Source organism: Hemicordylus capensis, chromosome 5 (genome assembly GCF_027244095.1).
Source record: "Hemicordylus capensis ecotype Gifberg chromosome 5, rHemCap1.1.pri, whole genome shotgun sequence".
NCBI lineage: Eukaryota > Metazoa > Chordata > Lepidosauria > Squamata > Cordylidae > Hemicordylus > Hemicordylus capensis.
In genome coordinates, this window is record NC_069661.1 from 189,489,534 (window position 1) to 189,514,999 (window position 25,466).

Sequence of the window (25,466 nt, forward strand, 5' to 3'; positions counted from 1 at the left end):
ATCACCAGCAAGTTTGACCCAAATCTATTTTCTGTAGGAAGCCACAGAGCACCCACACCAAATACAGGAATAAGCCTCATATTACTGCATGTACAATTTATCACCTGAGCGATAGGGATGCAAATAATGCATAGAGTACAGCAGTGAAGCTCACGAACCTTAGGATCTTTTGAAATCAAAGAAGGTTAATCCATTCAAACCGTACCTGGTTTGTCTCTAGTCCAGACCATCTTGGCTTTCACCCTCTCTTCACATCCTGCGTTGATGGTACAACACTAAGCACAGCAAAGCAGAAGCTCCCCAAACATCTAGCAGCATCAAATAGATGTTGGTATTGTTCAGAAATGAACAATATCACAGACATAACACCTAGCTTCTGTAATACATATCCTCAACCTCTTGTGACAAATTGCCATCAGTGCTCCTCCACCAGTAGTCTGGAAAGCAGCAATAGGCTAGAGAGTTCTAAGCTAGGATCTAAGAACTTGGAATGCCTTAGATCAAGGGTGTCAAACTCATATCTGGTGGTGGGCCAGATTGGATTCCAGTACACTTCTGGGGCCTGCACATAGCCTCACATCATTTTCTGTCACTTCATGCCCCCCTTGCACCACCTTCTGTTTTCCTCCTCCCCCACAACAGCTTTATCTCATTCCCTTTCTTCCCTCCTCTCTTGCCCTGCCACTTAAATTAGCTGAATGCACTTTTACACTGGAATTTGCTCAGGGAAAATGTAAATACTTTGGGGGTGGGGTGGGTGGGAAGAAATTCTGAATATCACGCATACAAATGACCTGCATATGCTCAGGGGAAATGTTATATATATATTGTATTTAAGAAGTAATTCTGAACAAAGTTATCATATTTTAATTGTTATTGTTCTCAACAAATTGTTAACACTCAATAATTATATTGAAAGCAACAGTATGCCCAAGGAAAACCGAACACCACTCCCTCCCCTTACTCTCCACTCACTCTTCTTTCTTCCTCCTCTTCCACTCTTTCTCTCACTCCTTCACTCTCTTCCTCCCCTCTTCCTCTCTCCATCTTATGACTTTGCCTTGCTCCTCCTCCCGCTTTCTTTCCCCTCTTCCTCTTCTGGGCTAGCACCTTGTGTGCTGAAGAGATAGAGGGAGATAGACAGAAAGAGAAAGGGCATGGGGACGCTTAGAGAGAGAGAGAGAGAGAGAGAGAGAGAGAACGAGGGGGGAAGAGAAAGAGAAGTGGGATGGGGTGGCTTGACAAGAGAGAGCAAGGGGAAGAGAGAAAGAGAAAGGGAGAGATGGGAGGCTTGACGAGAGAGAGAGAGAGAGAGAGAGAGAGAGAGAGAGAGAGAGAGAGAGAGAGAGAGAGAGAGAGGATGGGGAGACTTGATGAGAGAGAGTAAAAGTGAGGGGGAGGGGATGGTGACATTTTAAAGGGGAAACAAAGGGGATTGGGAGGCTTGATGAGAGAGAGAGAGAGGGAAAGAGTAAGGGCGGAAGAAAAAGGGAAAGGGGGCAAGGGGATATGGCAGGCTTGGTGAGAAAGAGATTGGGAAATGGGATGGAAGAGGAAGAGAGAAATACCAGGGGTGGCAGGGGCAAGAAGGAAGCCGGTTGGCACTTTGGATGCTGCTGCTTCGGTTTGGGGTTGGGGAGGAAGGAGCTACACAGTGTGTGGGTGTGTACAAAGGAAGCTGGCCATTGCTTTGGCACTTCCGCATACGGCAGGGGGAGGGGAAGGGAAGGAGAGCAATAGTGTGGCGGGGGAGGGAAGGCAGGCAAAAGGGCCAGAGGAAGGAAATGTGTGGACCAGATAGCCCCATCTTAAAAGAAGGCAAAATGATCGTGGGGGGGGGAGAGGCGTGGAACTTACCACAGTGATCACATTCACTGCTGGAATGGGCAGGTTTTCCACTTCCTGGTCCTCATCAGTCACAGCTAAGAGATTGAGGGATGGGTCATATACAGGTCTAGAGAATGTTGATTTCATGATGACGGCAGAGTTCGACTTGCTTGATTTTGCATGGAAAGACAAGTAGGAATTGTGCCCCAAATCCTTCTGATCACTTGTATCCAAACTTTTCTCAACACTTTGCACATGATGGTAGATGAATATAGGCCTCCCACTCTTTCTCTGGTGAATTGCCAAGAAGTGGTCATTGTCTCCCGAGAAGCACCCTGTTAAAAAGAAGAGGAAAATACCACTAAATTTCAAAGTAAGGAGACTGCTTATAATGAAATTCTTTCCCCTGTTATCTCAGATGCATTCATAGGCACTCTAAACCCTGAATCTTGGGGACCTGGCCTGTGGCCTCCAAGGTCCGGGGGGTCTCCAATGGACTGGGGTGGCCTCTGGGAGGCCTCCTGTCTCCACCCCCACGCCTTGCCAACCTGCAGTTATCTTACTTTATTTACTTTAGCCGCCAATGTGTGGGGCAGGGTGGTGGTGAGTAAGCCAAGCAGTCCAAGCAGATATATGACCCTGGACCTGGGTAAAAGGGTGTGCTTGCATCCCTTTACCCAGGTAGAAGCCAGAGTAAAAAAATCAGGCTACTTGGGGAGGCAGCACTGGGATCGGCCCTGATCCCGGAGCTTCACATGAGCAGCCAGGCAGGGCTGCCCAAGCCACGGTAGGGCTGCTCATGTGAACAGCCTCATTGCAGCCTCATTGCACTCACTGCATAGATACTCAACAATATAGACCAAGTTTCTTGCTAAGTCATATTACAGGAGAGAAGTATGCAGCACCCAGCATCTGAGATCTAAATGGGATTTGTTAAGCTCTCATCCAAGACAATTACCACACCTTGCATTTGTTATAAAAAATCAACTGTGTATATATATATATATATATATGCTACTCTTTTCCAGATACATTCCCTGTGGCTGAAACTAAAGAAGAAATTTGCCCAGAACTCTGAAAAGATATTAAACATAATTTGTATCTTGTCTGTCAATTAGGAGAAAAGTACAGTGTGTTTGTTCTTGATCAAAAACAGCCCCGAAGTCTTGTCTATAGATCTCTGATTTCTAGGATATATAACGAAACCAGATGGTGATAGGGATTTCAGAGGAAAGTAGGATTTCCACATGACAGTATTATGCAGAAGAGAAGATATTGGCACCCCTGCTAACTGGGCAAAGAGGCACCACTTAAAAGTGGTGGAAGAGAGCAACTGTCTTTGTTCATTCCACCACACTGGCCTACATTCACCCTAATGACATGCAGGTGGGAGAGTGTTTTCCACCATACAATGGCAGGAGAGATTATTTTCATCAATTTTCTCCTCCCTCATACAACTGTTTGTGCTTCTTGAAAATATGTCTCTGAAGATCCTCAAACCCCCAGGGACATCTTTTGGTCAGGCACAGGGGACTTCAGAGGGAGCAGGAACTGGCTAAAATCACTTCTGGTGGAAAATGCTTTTTCCACCAGCACATCATTAATCTAGATGTTGGCCAGTATCTTCTTTGGTGGCCATTTTTCTTATGTCTGTCTTGTTTTTAGTTTGCTATAGGACATAGCAAAACAAACAAAATAATGGGTCTATGTAAACCAATTTGAGAACCTTTTTGTTGAAAAATATATATACATTTTCTTTATGATATATAAATGTTCTTCATAACAACAACATTTGAATCCAATGAAAGATACAGGACACATCTCCTTGAAAGTGGACTAATACTAAAAGGTGCCAAGCTTGGTGCTTGGGTTTGTTCTGATGCAAGTTCATTACGCAGCTATACCCAACTGCAAGGCCTTTGTACAGAAATATTAAGTAGAGGTCATGGCAATTTGTGATCAATATATCCCTAATACTAGTCTATAGTGCTGAAAACGCTAACCCAAAAGCCCACTCAACATGGTAACCCATACCCTAAGAAGATCTACTGTAAAGTAGGCAATTCCATTCTCCAGAGTGAATGTTCTCACAATAATTCAGGCCAAATTGTGTTTTGTTGCATCCAAACTTCGTAGAGCTTCTATTAGCAATTTGAATATTTTGTAAATTATAAATGGATTGTTTTAAATGTTAAGCTGGTCTAAGGACCGTAATAAAATTTACTTGGTACTTGGTAATGAAAATGTTCTAGGAATTCAAGGGCTGGATGGCAGGTGGCACTGCAAAAATCACACAAGGTCCCTATTCAGTGTGTGTATAGAGGGGAAGATTAGGGATGTGTGAACTGATTGGGGTAAAAATCCATTTGTAAATGAATCTAGCTGATTCAGGTGATCTGGAGACAGAACAAATCACCCTGTGGTCCGTTTTCTAGATTCGGGTCCAAATCAAATCACGCCATATTAGATTTGAATTTATTAGAGATTTGGATTCCTCCTATTAATTCCATCAGATTTCCAGCCTCCATTAAAAAGGGGGGGGGGAGCTAAGCTCTAGCCCTTGTAGAACTGGAGTCATGGAGCAAAATGTGTGGACACTATTGAGGAGCAAAATGTGTGGACAACTTGAGGAGAGGAGAGCTGGTCTTGTGGTAGCAAGCATGACCTGCCCCCATAGCTAAGCAGGGTCTGCCTGGTTGCATATGAATGGGAGACTTGATGTGTGAGCACTGCAAGATCTTCCCCTCAGGGGATGAAGCTGCTCTGGGAAGAGCAGAAGGTTTCAAGTTCCCTCCCTGGCTTCTCCAAGATAGGGCTGAGAGAGATTCCTGCCTGCAACCTTGGAGAAGCCTCTGCCAGTCTGTGAAGACAATACTGAGCTAGATAGACCAATGGTCTGACTCAGTATATGGCAGCTTCCTATGTTCCTATTTTTCAAGTATTTGGATTCTTTGGTGTCTAATAATTTTTCCTCAATGAATCCCTTTGAGGATTCATTACACACCTTCATTCCTTCTGTTCATTTTTACTGTCTTTGGACAGTTCCAACTGTCAACTGCCATGAGCCAACTATACCCCCCTTCCACCCGCAAGGTAGTGGGGTACTACTCAGTTTATGTTTGAAGTGTTTAGACTCTTTGGTGTCTAATAACCTTTCCTCATAATGAATCAATATAAGGATTCATTAGACACCAAAGAGTCTAAAGACCTCAAAAATTCCTAAAATATAAACTGAGTACCCAGTGGCTTGCAGGTTGGGGGGTAGTTGGCACATAGGATGCCACTAATTCCCCTCCCCCACCTGCAAAGCAATGGGGTCAAAATGAACAGAAGAAATGAATGTGTGTAATGTAGACACCAAAGAATCTAAACACTTTTTAAAATCCTAAAAAAATAAACTGAGTACTCTGTGTGTGTGGGGGGGGGGTAGTTGACACATGGCAGTTGACAGTTGGCACTATCCAATGACAGTCAAAATGAACAGAAGACATGGAGGCATATAATGAATCTTCATTATGAGGAAAAGTTTTTAGACACCAAAGAATCTAAAAACTTCAATATTCCTAAAAAAATAAACTGAGTACCCCACTACATTGCAGGTGTGTGTGTGTAGTTGGCACATGGCAGTTGACAGTTGGCACTGTCCAGTGACAGTCAATATGAACAGAAGAAATGAAGGTGTGCAATGAATCCTCATAGGGATTCATTATGAGGAAAAGTTAGGAACATAGGAAGCTGCCATATACTGAGTCAGACCATAGGTCCATCTAGCTCAGTATTGTCTACACAGACTGGCAGTGGCTTCTCCAAGGTTGCAGGCAGGAATCTCTCTCAGCCCTATCTTGGAGAAGCCAGGGAGGGAACTTGGAACCTAGATACTCTTCCCAGAGCAGCTTCATCCGTTAAGGGGGATATTTTACAGTGCTAACATTTGTTTCCCTTTCATATGCAACCAGGGCAGACCCTGCTTATTCTATGTCATGCTTGTTACTACAAGACCGGCTCTCCTCTCACTTATTATACACCAAAGAATCCAAACACTTGAAAAATAGTGACCGCACATTTTGCTCCATAACTCCACTTCTATAAGGGCTAGAGCTTTGCTTTTTAAAAACATGAAAGCTGGGGATCCATGTTAGGGTTACGATAGGGTGACTTCAAATCCCCATTATCTCCTATGGCGGAAATATACAAAATCCGTTTTTAAAAAACACTTTAAAAATTATTAAATATAAACCAAGTGCCCCACTGCCTTGAAATATGGGTGGTAGGTGGGACCCATGGGGACCTACCCACCACCCAAATGTGGTGCTCCTAGGACCTTTATAAGTGGTCCAAATGAATCCAAATTGAATCAATTCAGATCCAAATCAAATCTGTGGTGATTCGGAGGACAGATTCAGACACAAAATAAATCATGGTTATTTGATTCAGGCACAAATCTAATTTTAAAAGTCAGTTCGTGCACATCCCTAGAGAAGATCATGCTAGGAAAGACTGCAGAAGCCCACAGCAGTATATGGGGAGTAAGTTTGCCCTTGGAACTTATGCGAAAGCTTTGAGCATCCCACAGTTTATTGCTATCTGGAAAGTTCCTGAAAGTAGTTTATTGTATATTTGTATTGCAGACATACCCTAAGAACTGAGGAACTGTTGTGTGTGTTGGTGAATACCTGTGGACTGGGAAAACCAAGCCTGGCATGGATGTTTGGTCACTAGAGTAAAAAGTTGGGAGACACATGGGACTTAACCCTTTGGATGCTTTGCATTCATTCCAGTCATTGAGATGAACTGAAAGTATAGAGCACAGATGAATGCTGGGTTCCATTAAACTGCTATTATATTTAGCCTCCAAACTTTAAGTGTTCTCGGTTATAAGCCAGTTGGGCTGTAAGCCTTTTGGGCTCATTGTTACAGCTCACATCCCATGCCAACAGAAAGCTGCCTATAATCTCTTCTGATTCTGAGACAAGAGGCTGCAAAAGAAATAATCCAAAGACTGTATGCTAATGTTTTAATATAATAAAACATTAGCATACAGTCTTTGGATTATTTCTTGATATTTTATTGTTGAAACCAAGAGGTTGTAGCCAGAAGGAAGATGCAAATGGTTGGCCAGAGTTTCAAATCTAATTTTACATAAAACATATAAGGACATTTTCAAAATTTATATTCAGAATGGCTTTTTATTAAAAAAAATTGTCACATGAGAATGCTGTGAATAAGAGAAAGAAGGTAGAAGAGATACAGTTTTGACATTAAAGAAATGAAATATCTCTAAACACATTCAATGTTAGAATTTTATCTCTTCCACTTTTTTATCTTATAAAGGACATGTAAAATTTGATTTACATGTAAATTTTGATTTATATCATCTGTGAAAACAGCTTAATGCAGCAAGCTTATATGCACTTATTTGGGAGTAAGTCCCATTGAGTTCAGCAGAATATACTTTCAAGTAAATATACAGCATAATTGTCTGAGTGAAACTAATCCAGACTGCAGTGTGACATGGGGAAGTCCTGGAATGCTATTTAAACAAAGCTCCCTGTGCACATCTGGATTAGAATTCTTTATGTGAGTTGATGGACCAGGCTGTTTTCATGCAAGGTGTTGCATTCCAGATGACCCTGAATGGATGTGAGTATGTAGATTCCATAAATGGTACTCTGGGAGCTCTGTGCAACTCAAGTCATAGGAAGAGCCAGCATGGTGTAGTGGCTAGAGTGCTGGACTAGGACCAGGGAGACCTGAGCTCAAATCCCCATTCAGCCAAATAAATAAAAAAACATAGGAAGTTGCCATATACCAAGTCAGAACATTTGTCCATCTAGCTCAGTATTTTCTACACAGAGTGGCAGCAGCTTCTCCAAGGTTGCAGGAAGGAATCTTTCTAAGACCTATCTTGGAGAAGCCAGGGAAGGAACTTAGAACCTAGATACTCTTCCCAGAGCGGCTGCATCCCCTAAGGGGAATATCTTCCAGTGCTCACACGTCTAGTTTCCCATTGACATGCAACCAGGGCAGAACCTGCTTTAATAAGGGGACAAGTCATGCTTGCTACCACAAGACCAGCTCTCCTCCCGGATTTTCCTCCTGGGTTTCAGTTTGAAAACCCAAAGCTGTGTGTGAAAAAACATCCTGAGAAGATCCTACAGCACACTGTACTCAGCCGTCAACATTAGGGATGTGCGTTTTGTTTTGGATACAAAACGTTTTGTGCACAAAACAGGCCATTTCGGCTGTTTTGTAGCCAAAACAAAACACCCAATGCTCAAAACAGAAAATTTTGTAGCCAAAACAAAATGTCCCTGTTTCGGATACAAAACGTTTTGTTGTTTCAGCTGTTTTGGAACTCCATTTTGCAATAGCAAAAAGTCTTTCTCCTTCAGTCTCCATTTTGAGTTTTGACATCTGAATTTCCAGCCCACAGATTGGCCAGCGAAAGCATGGGCTGATCTGCTGGCAATTGCCTCCTTATTCCTTTTAAGCAAATTTAAGGGTAAATTTTACCCTCATTGGCAAGCGGGGCAGTGTGCATTTACCCTCATTGGCCAGTGGGGGCAGTGCATTTCATTGCCATTGTTTCACACTGTTGTGTGTAGATCAATTGCATTTCGTATGGGGGAGGGATGTGGATGTGCATGACCTTTCGAAATCTGCCTGATTTTTTCCAAAGCTCTGCTGTTGTTGATGTGTGATGTTGATGTTATTTGGGGTGGATTTGGGGCAGAAAGGGGGCTTTGGGGGCAGAAGAGTGGTTCAGGTGGTAGTGCCCCAATGGGTGCCTGCTGCCATCCAGATTCCAAAGGAATTGGGAAAAGGGCTGATTTTAAAAGAATTTCTGAAGTTGACATGTCTTTGGGGCAGATTCAGGGCAGAAAGGGGGCCTGAGGGGTAAAACAGTGGGTTGGGTGGCAGTGCCCCAAGGGGTGCCTGCCACAACCCAGATTCCAAAGGAATGGGGCAAAGGGCTGATTTCTTAGGAATTGTTGAAGTTTACGCTTCTTTAAGGTTTTTTCCTCCTAGGGAATAATGGACGTTTCAGCAGACCCATAACTCCACCAGTGGGGCACTGGGGTGGCCAGAAGCAAGTGGTGGTGTAGTGCACACAGGGTGCCAACCACCCCCATGGGTTGCTAACCCATGGGGTGCTGGGTTCTGTTTTTTCTGAGGTGTTCTGAGTGTAGATTCTTTGGTAGCATATGAGATTTTCAACGACAAACCATGAATCCACTCTCATATGCTACCAGAGAATCTGAATCTACACTCAAAACATCTCAGAAACAATAGAACCCAGTACTCCATGGGTTAGCAACCCATGGAGGTGGTTGGCACCCTATGTGCTCTACACCACCACTCGCTCTGGGCCACCCTGGTGACCCCCAAGTGCAGTTATGGGGCAGGAATTATGGAGTTCCATAATTCCCTATGGGGAAGAACTTTACAGATGCACAAACTCCATTACATCTTTAAAAATCAGCCCTCTGCCCAATTCCTTTGAAATAATTCTGGCAGCTTCCTTGCCACCACTAGTCACTAACACCCACCCTACTCTGCTCTGGGCAACCCCTTTCCCCCCAACATGAAGCTATACTTTTGCTGAAACCTCCATTCGTCCCTATGGGAAAAATCCTATACTTCAAAAATTCACCAAAAATCAGCCCTTTGCCCAGTTCCTCTGAAATTTGGGTGGTAGTTTCCACCCATTGGGCACTACCACCCCCACCCACTGGTTTTTCCCCAGGGCCATTTTTTAAAATCCAAAACGTTTCGGATTTGGATTTTGCAATTTCGAACAAAGAACAAAATTGGAGTGTTTCAGATTGGCTGATTTTGAATAAAGAACAAAATGGGGGTGTTTCAGATTCAGGCCAAAAAAAAAAAAAAACAGGGGGGAAAAAACACACAACCCTAGTCAACATAGCTGTAATGTGAATTTGTCAATATAGGCTGCAAAGAGCCTTGCAGCAAACCTCCTGGAATACAAACTAGATTAACATCTAGTTTGAGCAGTAGCCTTAAGCTACAGAGACCTTGGTTCAATGCTGTTTGTGTGTCTCATGTAATGTTTGGCAAGACACTTCAGGTGGGTTTTCAAGGGCTACATTGCTATAGCAATACAGCTCCAGTGACAATAAATGCAAGTTCATAGCATAGGTGGCAACCTTCATGGATGAAATAATGATTATGCTTTTTCAGGGGAAGGCCTACCATGGGGTGGCTGCCTGCAGGAGCCCATTTTGGAGGTCCCACCAAAGTGGCAAACTGCCTTCCACATCCTCACCTGTCTCCTGCTTTTATCCTCCACCATGGGAGCAGCTCTTTGTCCAGCTCAACAAGGAGTCAGTCGGAAGGGGAAAAAAGCTATTAGGTTTCTGATTCTCCTTCTCCTGTAGGCCTGCTGACTTGCCAACATTACTTCGTCTATTCTTCACCACCACTGGAATAGCTGCCCCTTAATTAGTGGATATTTATTTATATATTTATTTTATTTTACTTATATACCACCTGACTCCAAAGGCTCTAGGTGGTTCACAAAGGCACAATAAAAACAAAGTAAGATAAACTTTTAAAACAATTTAAAACATTCAAAGATTACGAAAAGCCTGGCTTTTAAAGAAAAGTGTCCTAAGGGCTCTTTTAAAGGCTGATAAAGACTGCAGAGATGTTAAACCATGAACATCTATAGGGAGTGCATTCCATAGCCCAGGAGCAACTACAAAGAAGGCCCGCTCCCAAGTCACTGCCAGATGAGCTGGCGGCATCCAGAGACAGACCTCTCTCAGTGACCTTAATGTGTGGTGTGGATCATGCAGAAGAAGGCGCTCTCCTAGATATGCCCCCTGTCTTCCCATCAGACAAGCCTAGATGCATTACAAACAAATCTCACCCAAATAATAAATTGTTTTAACATTTTCATTTTTAATTTGTTTTATGTTGTTGTAAACGGCCAAGAGACAGAAGTTTGGGGCTGTCTACAAATCTGAGAAATAAACACTGCCAATTTCCTGAAAATTAAAGAAAATGGGACTTTGAGTTTTGAGAAGGAGCATTTGCAAGAATTAAATTTGAAAAGGCAAACAAAGGGAGGAATCAGTTAAAAATCAAACCTACGAAGGTCCTGGTGCTAGGCAATGTTTTATATGTGAAAGCACCTTGCATTTAAGGAAGGCATGTCCTAATAAAAAGCAAGGGGATTATTCTCAACAGGAGAAGGGAATAAGACTAAATTCCAGAAAAATCGATTTTCTAACAAACTTGCCTGTGCAAAAGTGAAAGCAATGGTGAGATGAATGAAAATAATGGTGAGGTGATTAAAAAGAATCATCTGCAGGGTCAATGCATGTCAAATTAGAAACAACATATATTTGGATAATGGAGCTACTTCACATTTCTTCAATAATTTGAAAGATTTTTCCGAAACAAGCATTAAACATAAAAGTCCTATATACCTTGCTAATGGGCAGCAAATATTTGCATTTGCATTTCTCGAGGCAGGTTGTTTCCCCGCTGCACCATTAGAGAAACTCCTAATGGGAATATGGGAAATTCCAGAATATAGGAAATTCCTATATTGGGTAGCTGTGATATAGGAAGGTGCTGAAAGGCATCATCTCATAGTGCGCGAGAGGAGGCAATGGTAAACCACTCCTGTATTCTACCAAGAAAACCACATGGCTCTGTGGTTGCCAGGAGTTGACACTGACTCGACAGCACAATCTTTTGGCATTGGCCCAGTTTGTTTGGTTCTACCTACTTCTGAGATAAACAGAAACACCTGTGTGTCCTCTGAAATCCATTCTCTACCATTGTTTCTTTTACACAAAACAGTGAAGAGTTACCGCTTCCTACCAGGAAAGAGCCACTGCTATATACCAGGAAACCTGCTGAAAGTAAAAAGGTTGCCATGGCAAGTGACCCAAGCCATCCCAATAAATAGCTGGGCTGCATGGAAGATAGAGTGAGTTGAAGGAAACAGGCTTATTCCATCCTCTCCTACATGGCAACACAACCCTTATCAGCCTTGACAAATATCTCAATGAGCACAGCACAGGGAAATAGCAGCAGCAAAAGCCAATTGAGCTGTATAGAGCTGTGCTTATTGCATGGATTAGCAAAAAAGAAGTATTCAAGGTAAAAGGCCTGAAGTGACAGCATGCCAGGGAGGACTGGGAAAAGGAATGCTTTCCATACAAGAATCTACAGCCCTAGAAACATCTCTAAATAGATTAGGTTCTCTAATAATGAAGCTGGTATTTAAGGTCTCAGGAGAATGGCTTGAGAATTAACTTCTTGGGGAGCTTATTTATTTATTTTTTAAATATTCACTTTCTGAAATCAATGATATTAGGTCACCGCATTAGTCTTCTGTATTAAAAAGTAACATGGGATAAAGCTCTATGGGCAAACAGGAAGATACTGGAATCCGTTTTCAGCATGTGGCTAAAGTCAGAATCCTATATCCTATATCTCGGGCTCTACAAACCCCAAACATATTTTCTTCTAAAGAATATGTAAGTATATCTGCGTTACAAATAGATATCACTTTTATACATATTTAACTGTTCTAGCAAAGAATCCTGGGATTTGTAGTTTGATTAAGGTGCTGGAAAGGTTCTGTTACAGATTCCTACACCTGCTCACAGAACTACAGTTCCCTGGGAAGAGGAAATGACTCTTGAACCAATGTAAATCTTCAGTACAGATATCCTCTTTGTGTTTTGAAGGAATAATTCTAGGTGAAGGATGTCTGGAGTGTCTTCTTAACTCTTTGCTAGTGAATACCCTGACCAACCATACTGAAAGCAGAAGAACTTTGGGTTAATATCCAAATTACAGAACAATATTGTCCTCTTACATTAGACATTGCCAAAAATATGGTTCTAGGATCATCATGGAATTGTGTCTGTATCTGGAAAATTACAGATCTCATTGTTTTCAACAACATACAAAGGCCTGCACTTTTACCCTTAAATCGATATTGTGTAATCAATTTCAGTTACGGGAATGATTACAGTGGACGATCAAGTGATGCTGCTCAGCAGATTTAAAAAAAATTCCAGATATTAGTAGGGCAAAGGTTTGATTATCCTAATGATATTCAGAAACAAACTACCCTGGCAGATCTACTTTCCAGCCTTTGATGTATTACAAAATCAACAATCAAAAGATGTTTCATAAGCAGTTTTTGAGCCAGAGTCTCAAAATGCAAACTGCCCCATTGATGTAAATTAGGTTTAAGGGCTTGAATGAGTCAAATGATATCAATGGAAAGTCTCTTTGATTTTAGTGGGCTTTGTATCAGGCCATACCTGTAAGGTCAGAATTTGGCCCCAAAACTGCAACCCGTAGGACAATCTCCCACTTTGTGAAAGGATCTGACTAATCGCTAAATAAATATGCCTACATTTTAAAAAGCACAAAACAAAGTTGTAATTGTCTGGCTTGCATTGAGCATGCAGCGTGAATGAAAGCAGTTAAGAGTTGTTTAATGTGAACCCTATTTGTCATTGTTAAGGGTGTGAAAAACAAACCAAAAGAGCAGAGTTCTTGACTATTTAAGCATCAGTCTATGCTAGTGACACCAAAGATATAAATTGCTGCACATATACACCATGAGGAATGGCCATTGTGTTGCCTCAGGGCAACACAATGCTTCCTGAATAGAAACACCATGAATAAAAGATGGCCCCAGCTATGCTATACATGAACAGATTATACTACTACCTTCATCAGGGGGACAGACCCAGCTTCATGATTTGGACCAAGCCATGGCTAAGTCATGCCCAGTGTGTTTTTAACCTGCAAAAGGGGATGCATACAAATAATTCTTTCAAACTGTCTCCAACCTTCTTAGGCACCCCATGAAAAGTGAAGATAGTGGCCCTTTTAGAGTGGGGGGGCCTTTTCTTCAACTTAGGGCCCCACCAACTGTCTGCGTGTCGGGGATGGGGGCTAAGGACTCTACTCTTCTTTACAAGAGCATATTTTATGAATTCTTCAGAGGGAAAACTTGAGATAACTTAAATTAAGGAGCTCAGAATATCCTGATGTAGGATGAATTGTGGCTTGCCACTTCATGCTGTTAAATAATGTGCAAGGCTAAGTAAGGGAAGTGTTAAATAACCAGAGATGTAAAGCAGTAGTCCTGAGAGAGGAAAAGCGGATTAATTGATTGAGGATGACCTTGTGCAGCAGTAGCACTTGAACTTTAGATCCGATAGGAAACTAAGGAAGTTGAAGTTCAGTGGAACAAGACAGGCATTCCAAGGAGCATACAATATTTGTAGAATATTCCCACTTTCTAAAGGTTCAGGTAACGTTTAACTCCTGGGTTTTCTAGAAAGAGACACACACAACAGCCATGTCACAAACAACCATCGACAAAAACAAAACCCCGGATTTACCACCCCTAGAATAAAATCAAAATCAACCCCAAATTGACTGACAATGATATCTGTTCCACAGATCATCATTATATGTATTTCCGTAGCCATTATAGAACACATTCAAGCTTGCAGTCTAATCAACAAATGGGCAGGTGTTCATATCAAAGAAATCATAGCTGACACATGTCAAGATAATTATGCATAAATAGAACAATGCAGCAACACAACCTCGACAGCAGTTCTAACCCCTGGAAACATACACAGGCCATTTCAGCTGTCTAAGAATTGAAGCTTTTGGTTCTCTGAGTAGTGAAAAAAGGCCAGTTAATATAATTGGCTTCCTATAGAAATTATTCGTCCAAAAATGTGAATTATTCTTCCAAACTCCTAATAGTTGTGAAATGGGCACATTCTATTTTTAGACCAATTTATGTATATATCTATATCTATATAAAGTGTGTGTGTGTGTGTGTGTGTGTGTGTGTGTGTGTTTTAAATTCAGTATGACCCAAAGAACTGAGAAGTAGGGTCAAGCAGCACATTTTGCAATGCTTTGGTTTTATTTTCCAATATGCTGGAGGGGCCACTGTTTTCATCTCCCACTTCAGATCTGCCCAGAGGGGCAGCAATCAAGATGCGTGAGTGCCAAGGAGTTTTCCATTTAATTTTGTCTCAATCATCTGGAAACATCCTTATGGCAGTTCTACCCATGCCTTATGTCAACATAAGTTGAGCACTGAAAAGGCACGGAATCATAAACATTCGCACCACCGCTATGACATAGTGAGAATATGGATTGATGGACTGGACTGTGCTGGTAAAGAAGGGAATGTATGACTGCTTCATCAATGCACATCTTGTTACTGTTCTTTCATTCAACTCACTTGCCTTCAAGTCATGCAAAATTGAATACAAGTTGTACTCAGGGTGAAGTAATCACACCACGAGGCAAGTCTCACGATCAGTGAGACTCGCCTCTAGGGGGTTTGCAGGGAGAGCGGGCTTAGCCCACTCTCCCTGCAGATGATCACCAGAGCAGCCCTGGGCGGATGGATCAGCCGCCCACACGACTGCCGGCTCCATCATGGAGCCGGCAAGGGATGCAGGGATCAGGGGCCACGCAGCCCCCAGAAGTTCCAGGATGCCCCGCACAAGTGCGCAGGGCATCCTGGAGAGACCCCCGAGCCCGGGAGGTGCTCAGTCCACTAACCTGGGCTAAGGGGAGAGGGATTTAGTGGGGTTTGCTGCCGGGAGCTGCATGGCTCCCATTGCAACACACGACCACCAAAAAGCGGGCTAGGCTCCCTTCGCCCGCTTTTTGGCCATCGTGAGAATTGCCTCAACACCTTCATCCTAACCACAGTTCAACCTGCATTGCCCTAGGAGATTTGGGTCATATCAGTTAACTCCTATGTCCATTCAGTTTATTGAAAAACAACTGTCAGTGCCTGTTTCATGGTACCACATTTAATTTGGACCATCTAGTCACACTTAGACTTAGTTCCATGGCTGAGATGTCACAAGGGGCCCTGGTCTGTCATTCATCATTCAATACTGGGACCTGCATTTTCAAGTGAAACATCACAATGATCACATTTAAAATATTGCTAAATTTGGTCTGATCCACAAATCACCATGTTCAGCAGAGTTGCCACACAAACTCATGAAACAGATGGTGCTGTCATCTCTGACAGCTCCTATGGAAATGGGAAGTGGATGAGGAGCTGGATTCAGTGCTGCTGGAGTTGAATACACTGACCATCTGCCATTCACGAACTTAACCCGAATCCAGGAAGGATTCCCATGTGTTCAGCTCCAAGTCTCGGATGCAAATAGTTTTTTTGGAAGCATATGTTTGTGACAATGGATCACATCTAGTAAAGTAATCCATGCATGGCAGCCTGCTTCTACAAGTGAATCATCCTTGCTGAACTGACAGACCTCTTGGTCACCCGTATGGTGCTCAGCAGTAATGTTACTATTTGTTGATAAACTATTATATAGGTATACCAAACTAACAGATCTGTTTCTACAGTGAATTGTGTAAATCCAAGGAAAACAAATATTGAAAATTTTTTCTTTTGCATGAATAGCAATGGATCTGAACTAGAATCCTCTTAATTTAACCTGAGCTGAAACTAACCCCAAGCAAAAACTGGTTTGAACCCCATTGCCATCATATAGACTTCTTGCTTATTCAGATTCACTGTGGACCGCCCATGTGCACTCAAGTAAACCTAATCAGTTTTCAGTTTTATCTGAAATAGTCAGCATCAGAAGGGTTTGGATGTAACTCAGGCTGCATAAAGACAATTGTATTGTATACCTATATGCACACAAAACCTCATTTGGTTTTGCAATAAATGCAATAACGGAATTCAGAGCAAACAGTATAGGCTGTAACATTTTACTAGGGTTGTGCATTTTTTTGTTTTTCTGTTTGTTTTTGGCCCTAATCTGAAACACCCCCATTTTGTTCTTTGTTCGAAATCAGCCAATCCGGAACACCCCAATTTTGTTCTTTGTTCGAAATTGCAAAATCCAAATCCGAAATGTTTTGGATTTTAAAAAATGGCCCTGAGGAAAAACTAGTGGATGGGGGTGGTAGTGCCCAATGGGTGGAAACTAACACCCAAATTTCAGAGGAATTGGGCAAAGGGCTGATTTTTGGTGAATTTTTGAAGTATAGGATTTTCCCCATAGGGAAGAATGGAGGTTTCAGCAAAAGTATAGCTTCATGTTGGGGGGAAAGGGGTGGCCCAGAGCAGAGTAGGGTGGGTGGTAGTGCCCAGTGGGGGCAAGGAAGCTGCCAGAATTATTTCAAAGGAATTGGGCGGAGGGCTGATTTTTAAAGATGTAATGGAGTTTGCGCGTCTGTAAAGTTCTTCCCCATAGGGAATTATGGACCTCCATAATTCCTGCCCCATAACTGCACCTGGGTGCAGTTTGAGTGTCGATTCAGATTCTCTAGTAGCATATGAGAGTGGATTCATGGTTTGTCGTTGAAAATCTCATATGCTACCAGAGAATCTACACTCAGAACACCTCAGAAACAACAGAACCCAGCACCCCATGGGTTAGCAACCCATGGGGGTGGTTGGCACCCTATGTGCACTACACCACCACTTGCTCCCGGCCACCCCAATGCCCCCCAGGTGGAGTTATGGGTCTGCTGAAACCTCCATTATTCCCTAGGAGGAAAAACCGTAAAGAAGTGTAAACTTCAACAATTCCTAAGAAATCAGCCCTTTGCCCTATTCCTTTGGAATCTGGGTTGTGGCAGGTACTCCTTGGGGCACTGCCACCCAAACCACTGTTTTGCCCCTCAGGTCCCCTTTATGCCCTGAATCTGCCCCAAAGTCATGACAATTTCAGAAATTCTTTAAAAATCAGCCCTTTCCCCATTTCCTTTGGAATCTGGGTGGCAGCAGGCACCCATTGGGGCACTACCACCTGAACCACTCTTCTGCCCCCAACGCCCCCTTTCTGCCCTGAATCCACCCCAAATAACATCAACATTACACATCAACAACAGCAGAGCTTTGCAAAGAACCAGGCAGATTTCGAAAGGTCATGCACATCCAAATCCCTCCCAGAAATGCAATTGATCTACACACAACAGTGTGAAACAACAACAATGCAGTGTGCACACTGCCCCACTGGCCAATGAGGGTAGGTTTTACCCTTAAATTTGCTTAAAAGGAATAAGGAGGCAATTGCCAGCAGATCAGCCCATGCTTTCGCTGGCCAATCTGCAAGCTGGAAGGGCTGGAAATTCAAATAGATGTCAACACTCAAAATGGAGACTGAAGGAGAAAGATTGCAAAATGGAGTTCCAAAACAGCTGAAACAACAAAACGTTTTGTATCCGAAGCAGGGACATTTTGTTTTGGCTACAAAATTTTCTGTTTTGAGCATTGGATGTTTTGTTTTGGCTACAAAACAGCCAAAATGGCCTGTTGTATCTGAAACGAAATGCACATCCCTACATTTTACCACCTGACCTGAAGCCTGATGTTTTTTCCTGTGATCATGGAGAGGTTCCAAATTGAATAATGTGTTCCTGTTCCTAGGTAACTGGGTTTTCCTATCTTAAGAATGCCTTATTTTATTTTTCAGAATCTATCATGTGGATATCTACCGAAAAATGAAAACCGAAACAATGTGTTCCCGCTTTCTTTAAAATGAAAAAAGAGACAATTTCCTTTCTTGGATGAGAAAGACAAGGGGGAAAACCCCTCTATCCACACAACAATCTCAGCTCATGATAGTGATGGAAACATCCAGATAAAATCAGCTCTTTTGGGTTTTCTTGCAAATGTCACTTTGATCATGCAATTAGGCATTCTATAATTTCTCTAATTTTAAACTGGGTTTCTTTGTTTTACCATTGAAAAATGAAAAGATTTCTCTCTTTCAATGTGTCATTTGTTGCTAGTTCTTTAAGACAGGCTGGGGTGGTTATTTCATGGAGTGCGGTGAGGTAGCTGCCTCGATCAGCAGATTTTGAGGGCACCACTGGGAAAGAAAAATGTTGCCCTCCTTGTCCCAAGCAAAAGGAAGTGCACTGAAGCCAGCAGAGTGGAGATGCTCTAGGCCAGTGATCATCACAATTTGTCAGGTGGGGGTGACTTTGGCAAAAACCCTTAAATGTGAGAGCCATTTCTCACGGTGCTGACCTCCACATGGTACTATGCTTTTCTTGGTGCCAGGGAGGCCCTTTAAGAGAGACAGAGCTTTCTCTTAAGAGCGCTAGGAGGAACACATTGGGAAGGGCAAGAGCTACACTTCCCAGCACTATGTTCTTGCCTTCAAAGATGATGCAGGGGCTCAAGAGGGCTCCACTTCCCATAAATTAGGGTTGTGCATGAACCAAGGTTTGGCACTGAATTGGTTTGGACAGGGTCCAAACTGGTGCACCACCATGGGGAGGGGAGCAGAAAGTGGTATCTTTTAAAAACGAGGAGAGCAGGTTCAGGAGACTATGTGTGGACACCATATGCATGCCAGCACTGCATTGGGGTTCCTGGGGGCAGTGTTGTTACAGCAGGAAGCTGCATGCAGCAGCCAAGAGCAGGTATGGACCTACTTTCCTCTTTTTTAAAAGATCCTACTCGCTGCTCCCCTCCCAATGCTGCTGAACCTGTACATGAACCTCGGTACGTGCACACCCCGACCTTAAAGAAGCCCTCTGCTGGGCAAAGCACAACACTGCATGGTGAGAATGGTAGTCTCCACATGGTACGAGGGGGACTGTGCAGAGTATTCCACTTTGGACAAAACTTCATACAGACCCAATAAACAATTAGCCAGGGAACCACACTTAGGGTTGATGGGGGTTGCCACTGGCCCCTGGGCCGTACAAAGAAGAACACTGCTCTAGGCCAGCATTCTATGCCTTCAGCTGAAACACTTCCGCTTCCTTGCCTGGCTTTTCAAAGCCTAGGGCGGTTGTCATGAAGGAGGACAGAAGAGAGTGAAGGTGGCTCCAGCTCACACTGCTGCCGGGTTAGGCAAGAGGATGTACATGAGGAAGGAGGATTTGACAGGCTGGAGTGTGAGAGTTTGTGAGAAGGAAGGAAGGAAGGAAGGAAGGAAGGAAGGAAGGAAGGGATAAGTTGGGTGGGGAGAGATAGAAAGAAGAAGAGAAAGAGATAGAAAGAAGGATGTGACAGAAAGAGTGGGAATGGAAGGGGAGAGAGAGAGAAGGAAGGACAGGTGGGATGAGGAAACAAAGTGCACAGCACACAGCTGTAAATATTAAAATATGCACTTGTGGGAGGTAGCATATGGCTCCCCCTCCCCCACCTCGGGGGCTTGGACAACTACTGAAAACACACTCTGACTCTGATCACCACTGCCCCCATTCCTGCTTCTTCTCTCAAAACAGAAAACCTTCCTGCCATTCAAACTTCTGCTTTAGAATTTTAACATGCTTTCTCCCAGGGCAACTATAGACATCAACAAAATACCTGAATCTCTGAACAGGCTTTGGATTATCCCTTCCTCCTTCTCTCCACCTGTGCACAGCAGATAATACTTCCTGCTAAAAGAACAAGCTGGCTCTTCTCCCCTCCTTCCCTTCAATACACCTAACTGAGCAACAGTCCTTACTGTTACTAATTCATTAAAACACCTTTGTTAATCAGATTAATTAGTTAACACTTTAGCTGATTAATCAATGGGGGCAAATTTAACTGGTGAAAGGTAAGGAAAGAATATTTTAATGCTATTTTTATTCTAGATATCACCATGATAAGGAATGAAAAAGACTATATTCACGATGGCATTTCCTTTCAACAACAGTGGTAATTTCATTTATAAATTCCAGGTTATCTCACCAATATTGCAAAAAGACACTTATCTGGAGGTTCAGGCAATATGCAAATTTATTTATCTGATCAATCAGTTACAATGTAGATGTTTAATAAACTAATTTTTAAAAAAATTAATTAGAAGTCCTATGAGAAATTTCTGCAGTTTTATAGGGGGTGTACAAGTTTCCTTGATTTTTAATGAAACTTGCAAACATGTGACGGCATTCACTAGCGGCCAGATTACATAGCACTTTCATTGTTAAAAGTGCATCACAATACTTATCGAAAGCGCACCATGATCCTAAACATATTTTACTCAGAAGTAAACCAAGCAATTTGGCTTAGTCCCTGGTAAGTTTGTAAAGGATTGCAGCCATGATACCCAATGCAGACTCAGTCAGAATTTAGCCCCACCATGTTCAATAGTGCTTACTCTCAAATGAGAGTGCCTCTTATTTCAGAAACCCATGGAGTGTGGGTCTATGCATGTTAATTCAGAAGTAAGTCCTCCTAAGTTCAACTGAATTTTCCTCCTGCGTAAATCTACCAGGGGCGGAGCCACAATTGAGTGGAGGGGTTAAAATAATCCGACTGCGAGCCAAGAATGGGACGCACAAGCCCTCTGGAGTTCTATTCCCAGCCAGCATTTATTTCCCTTTCTCTCCCTTGCTCTGGAGGGTTTGCACGAGCCCTCTGGAGAGACCCAGCCATGCCCCTTTTGCACATGACATCACAGACATATGGGCATGGCCCAGTCTCCAGAGGCCCCTCCAGAGCTCATTCCCAGCCAGCATTGGAGGGCTAGGAGAGAAAGGGAAATAAATGCACCCAGCCAGCAAATGCTGGCTGGGAATATGCTCCGGAAGGCTCACATAGGCCACACCCACATGTGCGTGATGTCATGCGCAAGAGGTGTCACTATGCAGGCCTCCATTCCCTGGCTCTGCCACTGAAGTGTACTTAGGATTGCAACCTTAGTCTCACAACCCCCTACATGGCAGATCATTATTGTTTCCATTGTACAGAAATAGAGTTAAGACTCCAAGGTCACGCAGTTAGATTGCAGATCTAGATTTCAGTTCCTCCATTCAGACCACTGGCTCACACTGACTGTCATGAAGGGATCTGTATTTGTACACCTAATTCACACTTCAGGCATACTTTGCACATTTTTGATGTTCGGAGCTCCATGCTACAATGGATCTGCTTATAGATCTAAGGCTATATATTTTGATTCTATGTTTTGTTAGATCTTTTTTTTTTCTGGCTCAGAAACTGTGTGCGGAGCTTTAGGCAATGTAGGTCTTGGATTTGTAAAGACATAAATGTGAGCCTGCTTACAAAAACAGAGTTCCCTTGCGATAAACTGCTCTCTGCTTCCAAATGCTTGGTTAGGTGCTTCCTTATACCTCTTTAACTAGCCTCTTCTTTGCTGCCGTTTTTGTTTTTATGAGAATGCATGAAGCAATTGTAACATTTTCTATGCCTTCCTATGGTTAAAAGGTACAGGGACAGGTTCCGAGGAAGCTGGGAAGCAGCAGCTACAGTAGAACACACAGAGAGAATAATGCAAGGAATGTGGAGAAACCATTTTAGAAAATTCTCCTATGTTTCTCCATAGAACCCACCCAGAAATTCTTTTGGATTTCAAGTTCATCTTGGAGCAGCCCTGACACTGAGCCTGTTGTCATCACCACAGATTCCTGGGTAGGACAGGGTTAACCCAAGCATCCATGGTTGTCCAAGGAACTGGGAGGCCTCCCAGCCCAGCAGCTCCAAACCTGAGTAACCCAGATCCGCTACCAAGGTTAAAAGTGGGTAGGAGACAAAAAGAGCCATCCTACTTTTCTGTTTATTTTGATGTAAACTGCCCTGAGCCATTTTCGGAGGGGCGGTATATAAATAAAATAATAAAATAATAAATTATCTGTGCAGCCAGCACATCAGTAGCCAGGTTAATCAGAGAGTTGGATGGAAAGCAAGGCCAGGGAGAGGAGAGCTGTTCCTGTACTAAGGGCTGCCTGTCTGATGCTCATGCAATGCATTGTGACATAGCTGGAAGCCCCAGCTCCTGATTTCAGCTCTAGAGAACACCGCTGCCATTTTTGTGTGGGTGCATGAGCTGCAGAACCAAACAGAGGCTCTGGTCATCTGGGAGCAGGAAGGTAGGATCCTGCCTTCCCTCCAACCCACTCCCATTTGGTCATGAGAATAGCCTCATTCTCTTTCGAATTTCACTTTGGATGAATTCTGGTTCCAACGTCACCCCAAACACAAATCTTTGATTACATGTACAGCTCAGTGCTGGCCTTAGGGATGGGCAAGATGGGGGGTTGCCACCTAGCTGAGCTTGGTGGCTCACTGTTTGTTGGGCAGACTGACTGCAATGAGCTAAGGAGAAAAAGAGGGAAGAAGGCCGAAAAAGAACCTGAAGAAGGCCTGTGAGATTTCAGTGAGATCCCAGAACTGGTGCTGGACAGCACAGGCAGCAGAGCAGCAAACTACTAAGTAGTAACTCAGGTTCCTTTTCATGGAATTGTTGGGAGAGTCTGGAAACCGGAGGGCCTCTTAATCACTAGGTTTTGCAGTCTTGAACAAGTTACACAACTTGGAAATACTGATCAATGAACCATGGGCGGGGGCACCAAAGCCACACCTTGTTCCTGGTGTCATTTATTCCAGGGCTGGCCCTGGCACAGCTCTATTCAAATCGGCTCAGAACAACAGTTTATCCTTTGCTTCAGTTATACCTCCCTCCGCAGCTGAACATGCCGAAGTAGCAAACATGGCTACTGAAAGGTTGCTTTAAGCAATGCTAAATGTACAGCCAAAAATAAAACCATCTGGAGCCAGTAGTCTTTGCATTTCTAATATCTGCTTAACAAATCCACTCAAATGACAGGTCACATGTCAGTAGCAACAGGCTGAACTTCATTGGTGTGTAGAGACTATAAAGCATTAGCAGTACTCCAAACCTTTTCCATTAATAACAGTTAGATATGAACATTATTGCAGACATTTAGGAAGTCATCCGAATAGTCCAAAAGGGGTTTTTCTTCTTCATTCATTGTACTGACAACACAGATGTTACTTAATTTTGGATAAGAAAATTCATTTTAAAATTAGACTATGGAGTAATGAGGTATTGTCAAGATTTTTTAAGCAAAAACGTAACAGACTAGAAAACACTGGGGATAAAGAATACATGCCTAGTTCATAAACACAGCAGTATTTTAGGACACTCAGAACAACAAAGGGCTTAGCCCAACCCGCCACTTCTGACTATACAACTACAGATGAGTTTCATCCTCAAGTTTCAACTGAAATGGAAATCTGATATTGTGGGTAATTGAATTTCTGTGGGTCTGCTCATGTGAATTAAGAGTTGATGGATTGGTCTCTAATGCATTCACTGTTCTGACTCACTCATACACAGAATATGGATTCATTAATATTGTGTAAAACTTGGATATTTCCAAGAAGGTGAGAGACCAATAATCAAAGGATAGGCTTTCAAAATAAGATATGATCATATTACACTACGTTTTGCTGTTCTTTTGCACTAGCCCTAAGAATTTTACATTAGCCTTGGGAATCCATTGAGAATAACGAAGACAATTTTGCTTTCAAGAAATGGTAGTTCAGAATCTGATAGCCATGCATCAAGGCTTGTTTTCACATGGATAAAGGCATACAGGATTAGGTACTCTGGAGGCTTTACTCCTGTACAGATCCTGTTTGCTTTTTGTAGAGAACTTCATTTCCTACTTGTCCTTCACAAAGCAGATAGTGTTCAGTGAAGTCTTGTGAGATATCGTAAGGACTGTGCTTTTCCATAGAGTCTCCTGTTCATTCAGCTAGTCTTTGGAGGCTATGATCAGAGGTTCCCTCACCATCTGATGTGCTACATGGAACAGGGCCAGCTCAGACTGTGGCTTTCCTTTCTGAGGGTGAGTCACTCGGTACTTCCATTGTTAGGGGTGACAAGTAAGAACTCTGTTATTCCAGAGGGCTTTGGGGATAACTGGTAATTTGGTATTGTCCTAGATTATTCTGTTATTTTGAATGTTCCTCTTGGTGAATTTATTGTGTAGGTTCATGCTTTTATTGATGCTTTAATGTATGTTTTATATTGTAGTTAAACCATATTGAGTATCCCAGTGAATGGAAAGGTGAGGTACAAACATTTAAATTCAAGAGAAATTGTAGCAGGCCCTTGAGCCTCCAGGTTTTGTGCAAATGCCAGCCTGTGGAATCAACTATCTGCATCCCTTACAACAGGAAGGCTATACACAGCTTCTTGTCGGAAGCAAGCCTTGGGCCCTTTCTCATGATTGTGTAAGAGGGCTTGAGGGCAGGTAGCAGGGAAGGCAGCAGAAGCTCACCTTCCCTACAGATGATCTGGCTGCCAGGTCTGAGTGGTCAGGGAACACAGACTGCACGCCAAGATGGTCCGCTGCTGCCCCAGGCAACGCAGAAGTACGGGGGTCAGGACGCATCGTCCAGGCCCTTAGAAATCCCACAATGCACCGTGTGAGTGCACAGAGCATTGTGGGGATCGCCCTGGTGGCAGCTGGGAGGCTGCTCCTCTGCCAGTACCAGCTGGAAGCAGCCAGTGCTTGCACACGAGCAGTTAGCCCGAGTTAAGAGTGTACTCGCTACCTTAACCTTGGCTAACCGATGGGCTCTATAGGCAAGTTTGCTGTCACCATGGCACTGGGAACCACATAGCTCTCCCTGGTTCTCACAGGCAGCCAAGTCCAGTCTTAGCTGCCCTAACCCAGCCTTGGCTGCTCATGAGAACAGCCTCCTTGTCTCACTTTCAAGGTATCCATGGTCCTAGTGCATTGTGTCTGGTCCCTCTGGCTTGACTCAGCTTTGGCTTCATTCTGACTGTTGACTTATTGCTTAACCTCCTGGCTTCTGGTTT

At 43.1% G+C, this 25,466-nt stretch overlaps 1 protein-coding gene across 2 annotated transcripts in view; it reads right to left on the reverse strand.

Annotated features, from left to right (window-relative positions):
- Positions 1-25,466, reverse strand: part of PTPRR (protein tyrosine phosphatase receptor type R) — a 198,781-nt gene that overhangs the window by 160,468 nt on the left and 12,847 nt on the right. For both annotated transcript variants that reach the window (XM_053258076.1, XM_053258074.1), the window contains exon 2: positions 1,858-2,162. In XM_053258076.1, coding sequence (XP_053114051.1) covers positions 1,858-2,162 — 305 coding nt within the window. The remainder of the gene's footprint in view (positions 1-1,857; positions 2,163-25,466) is intronic.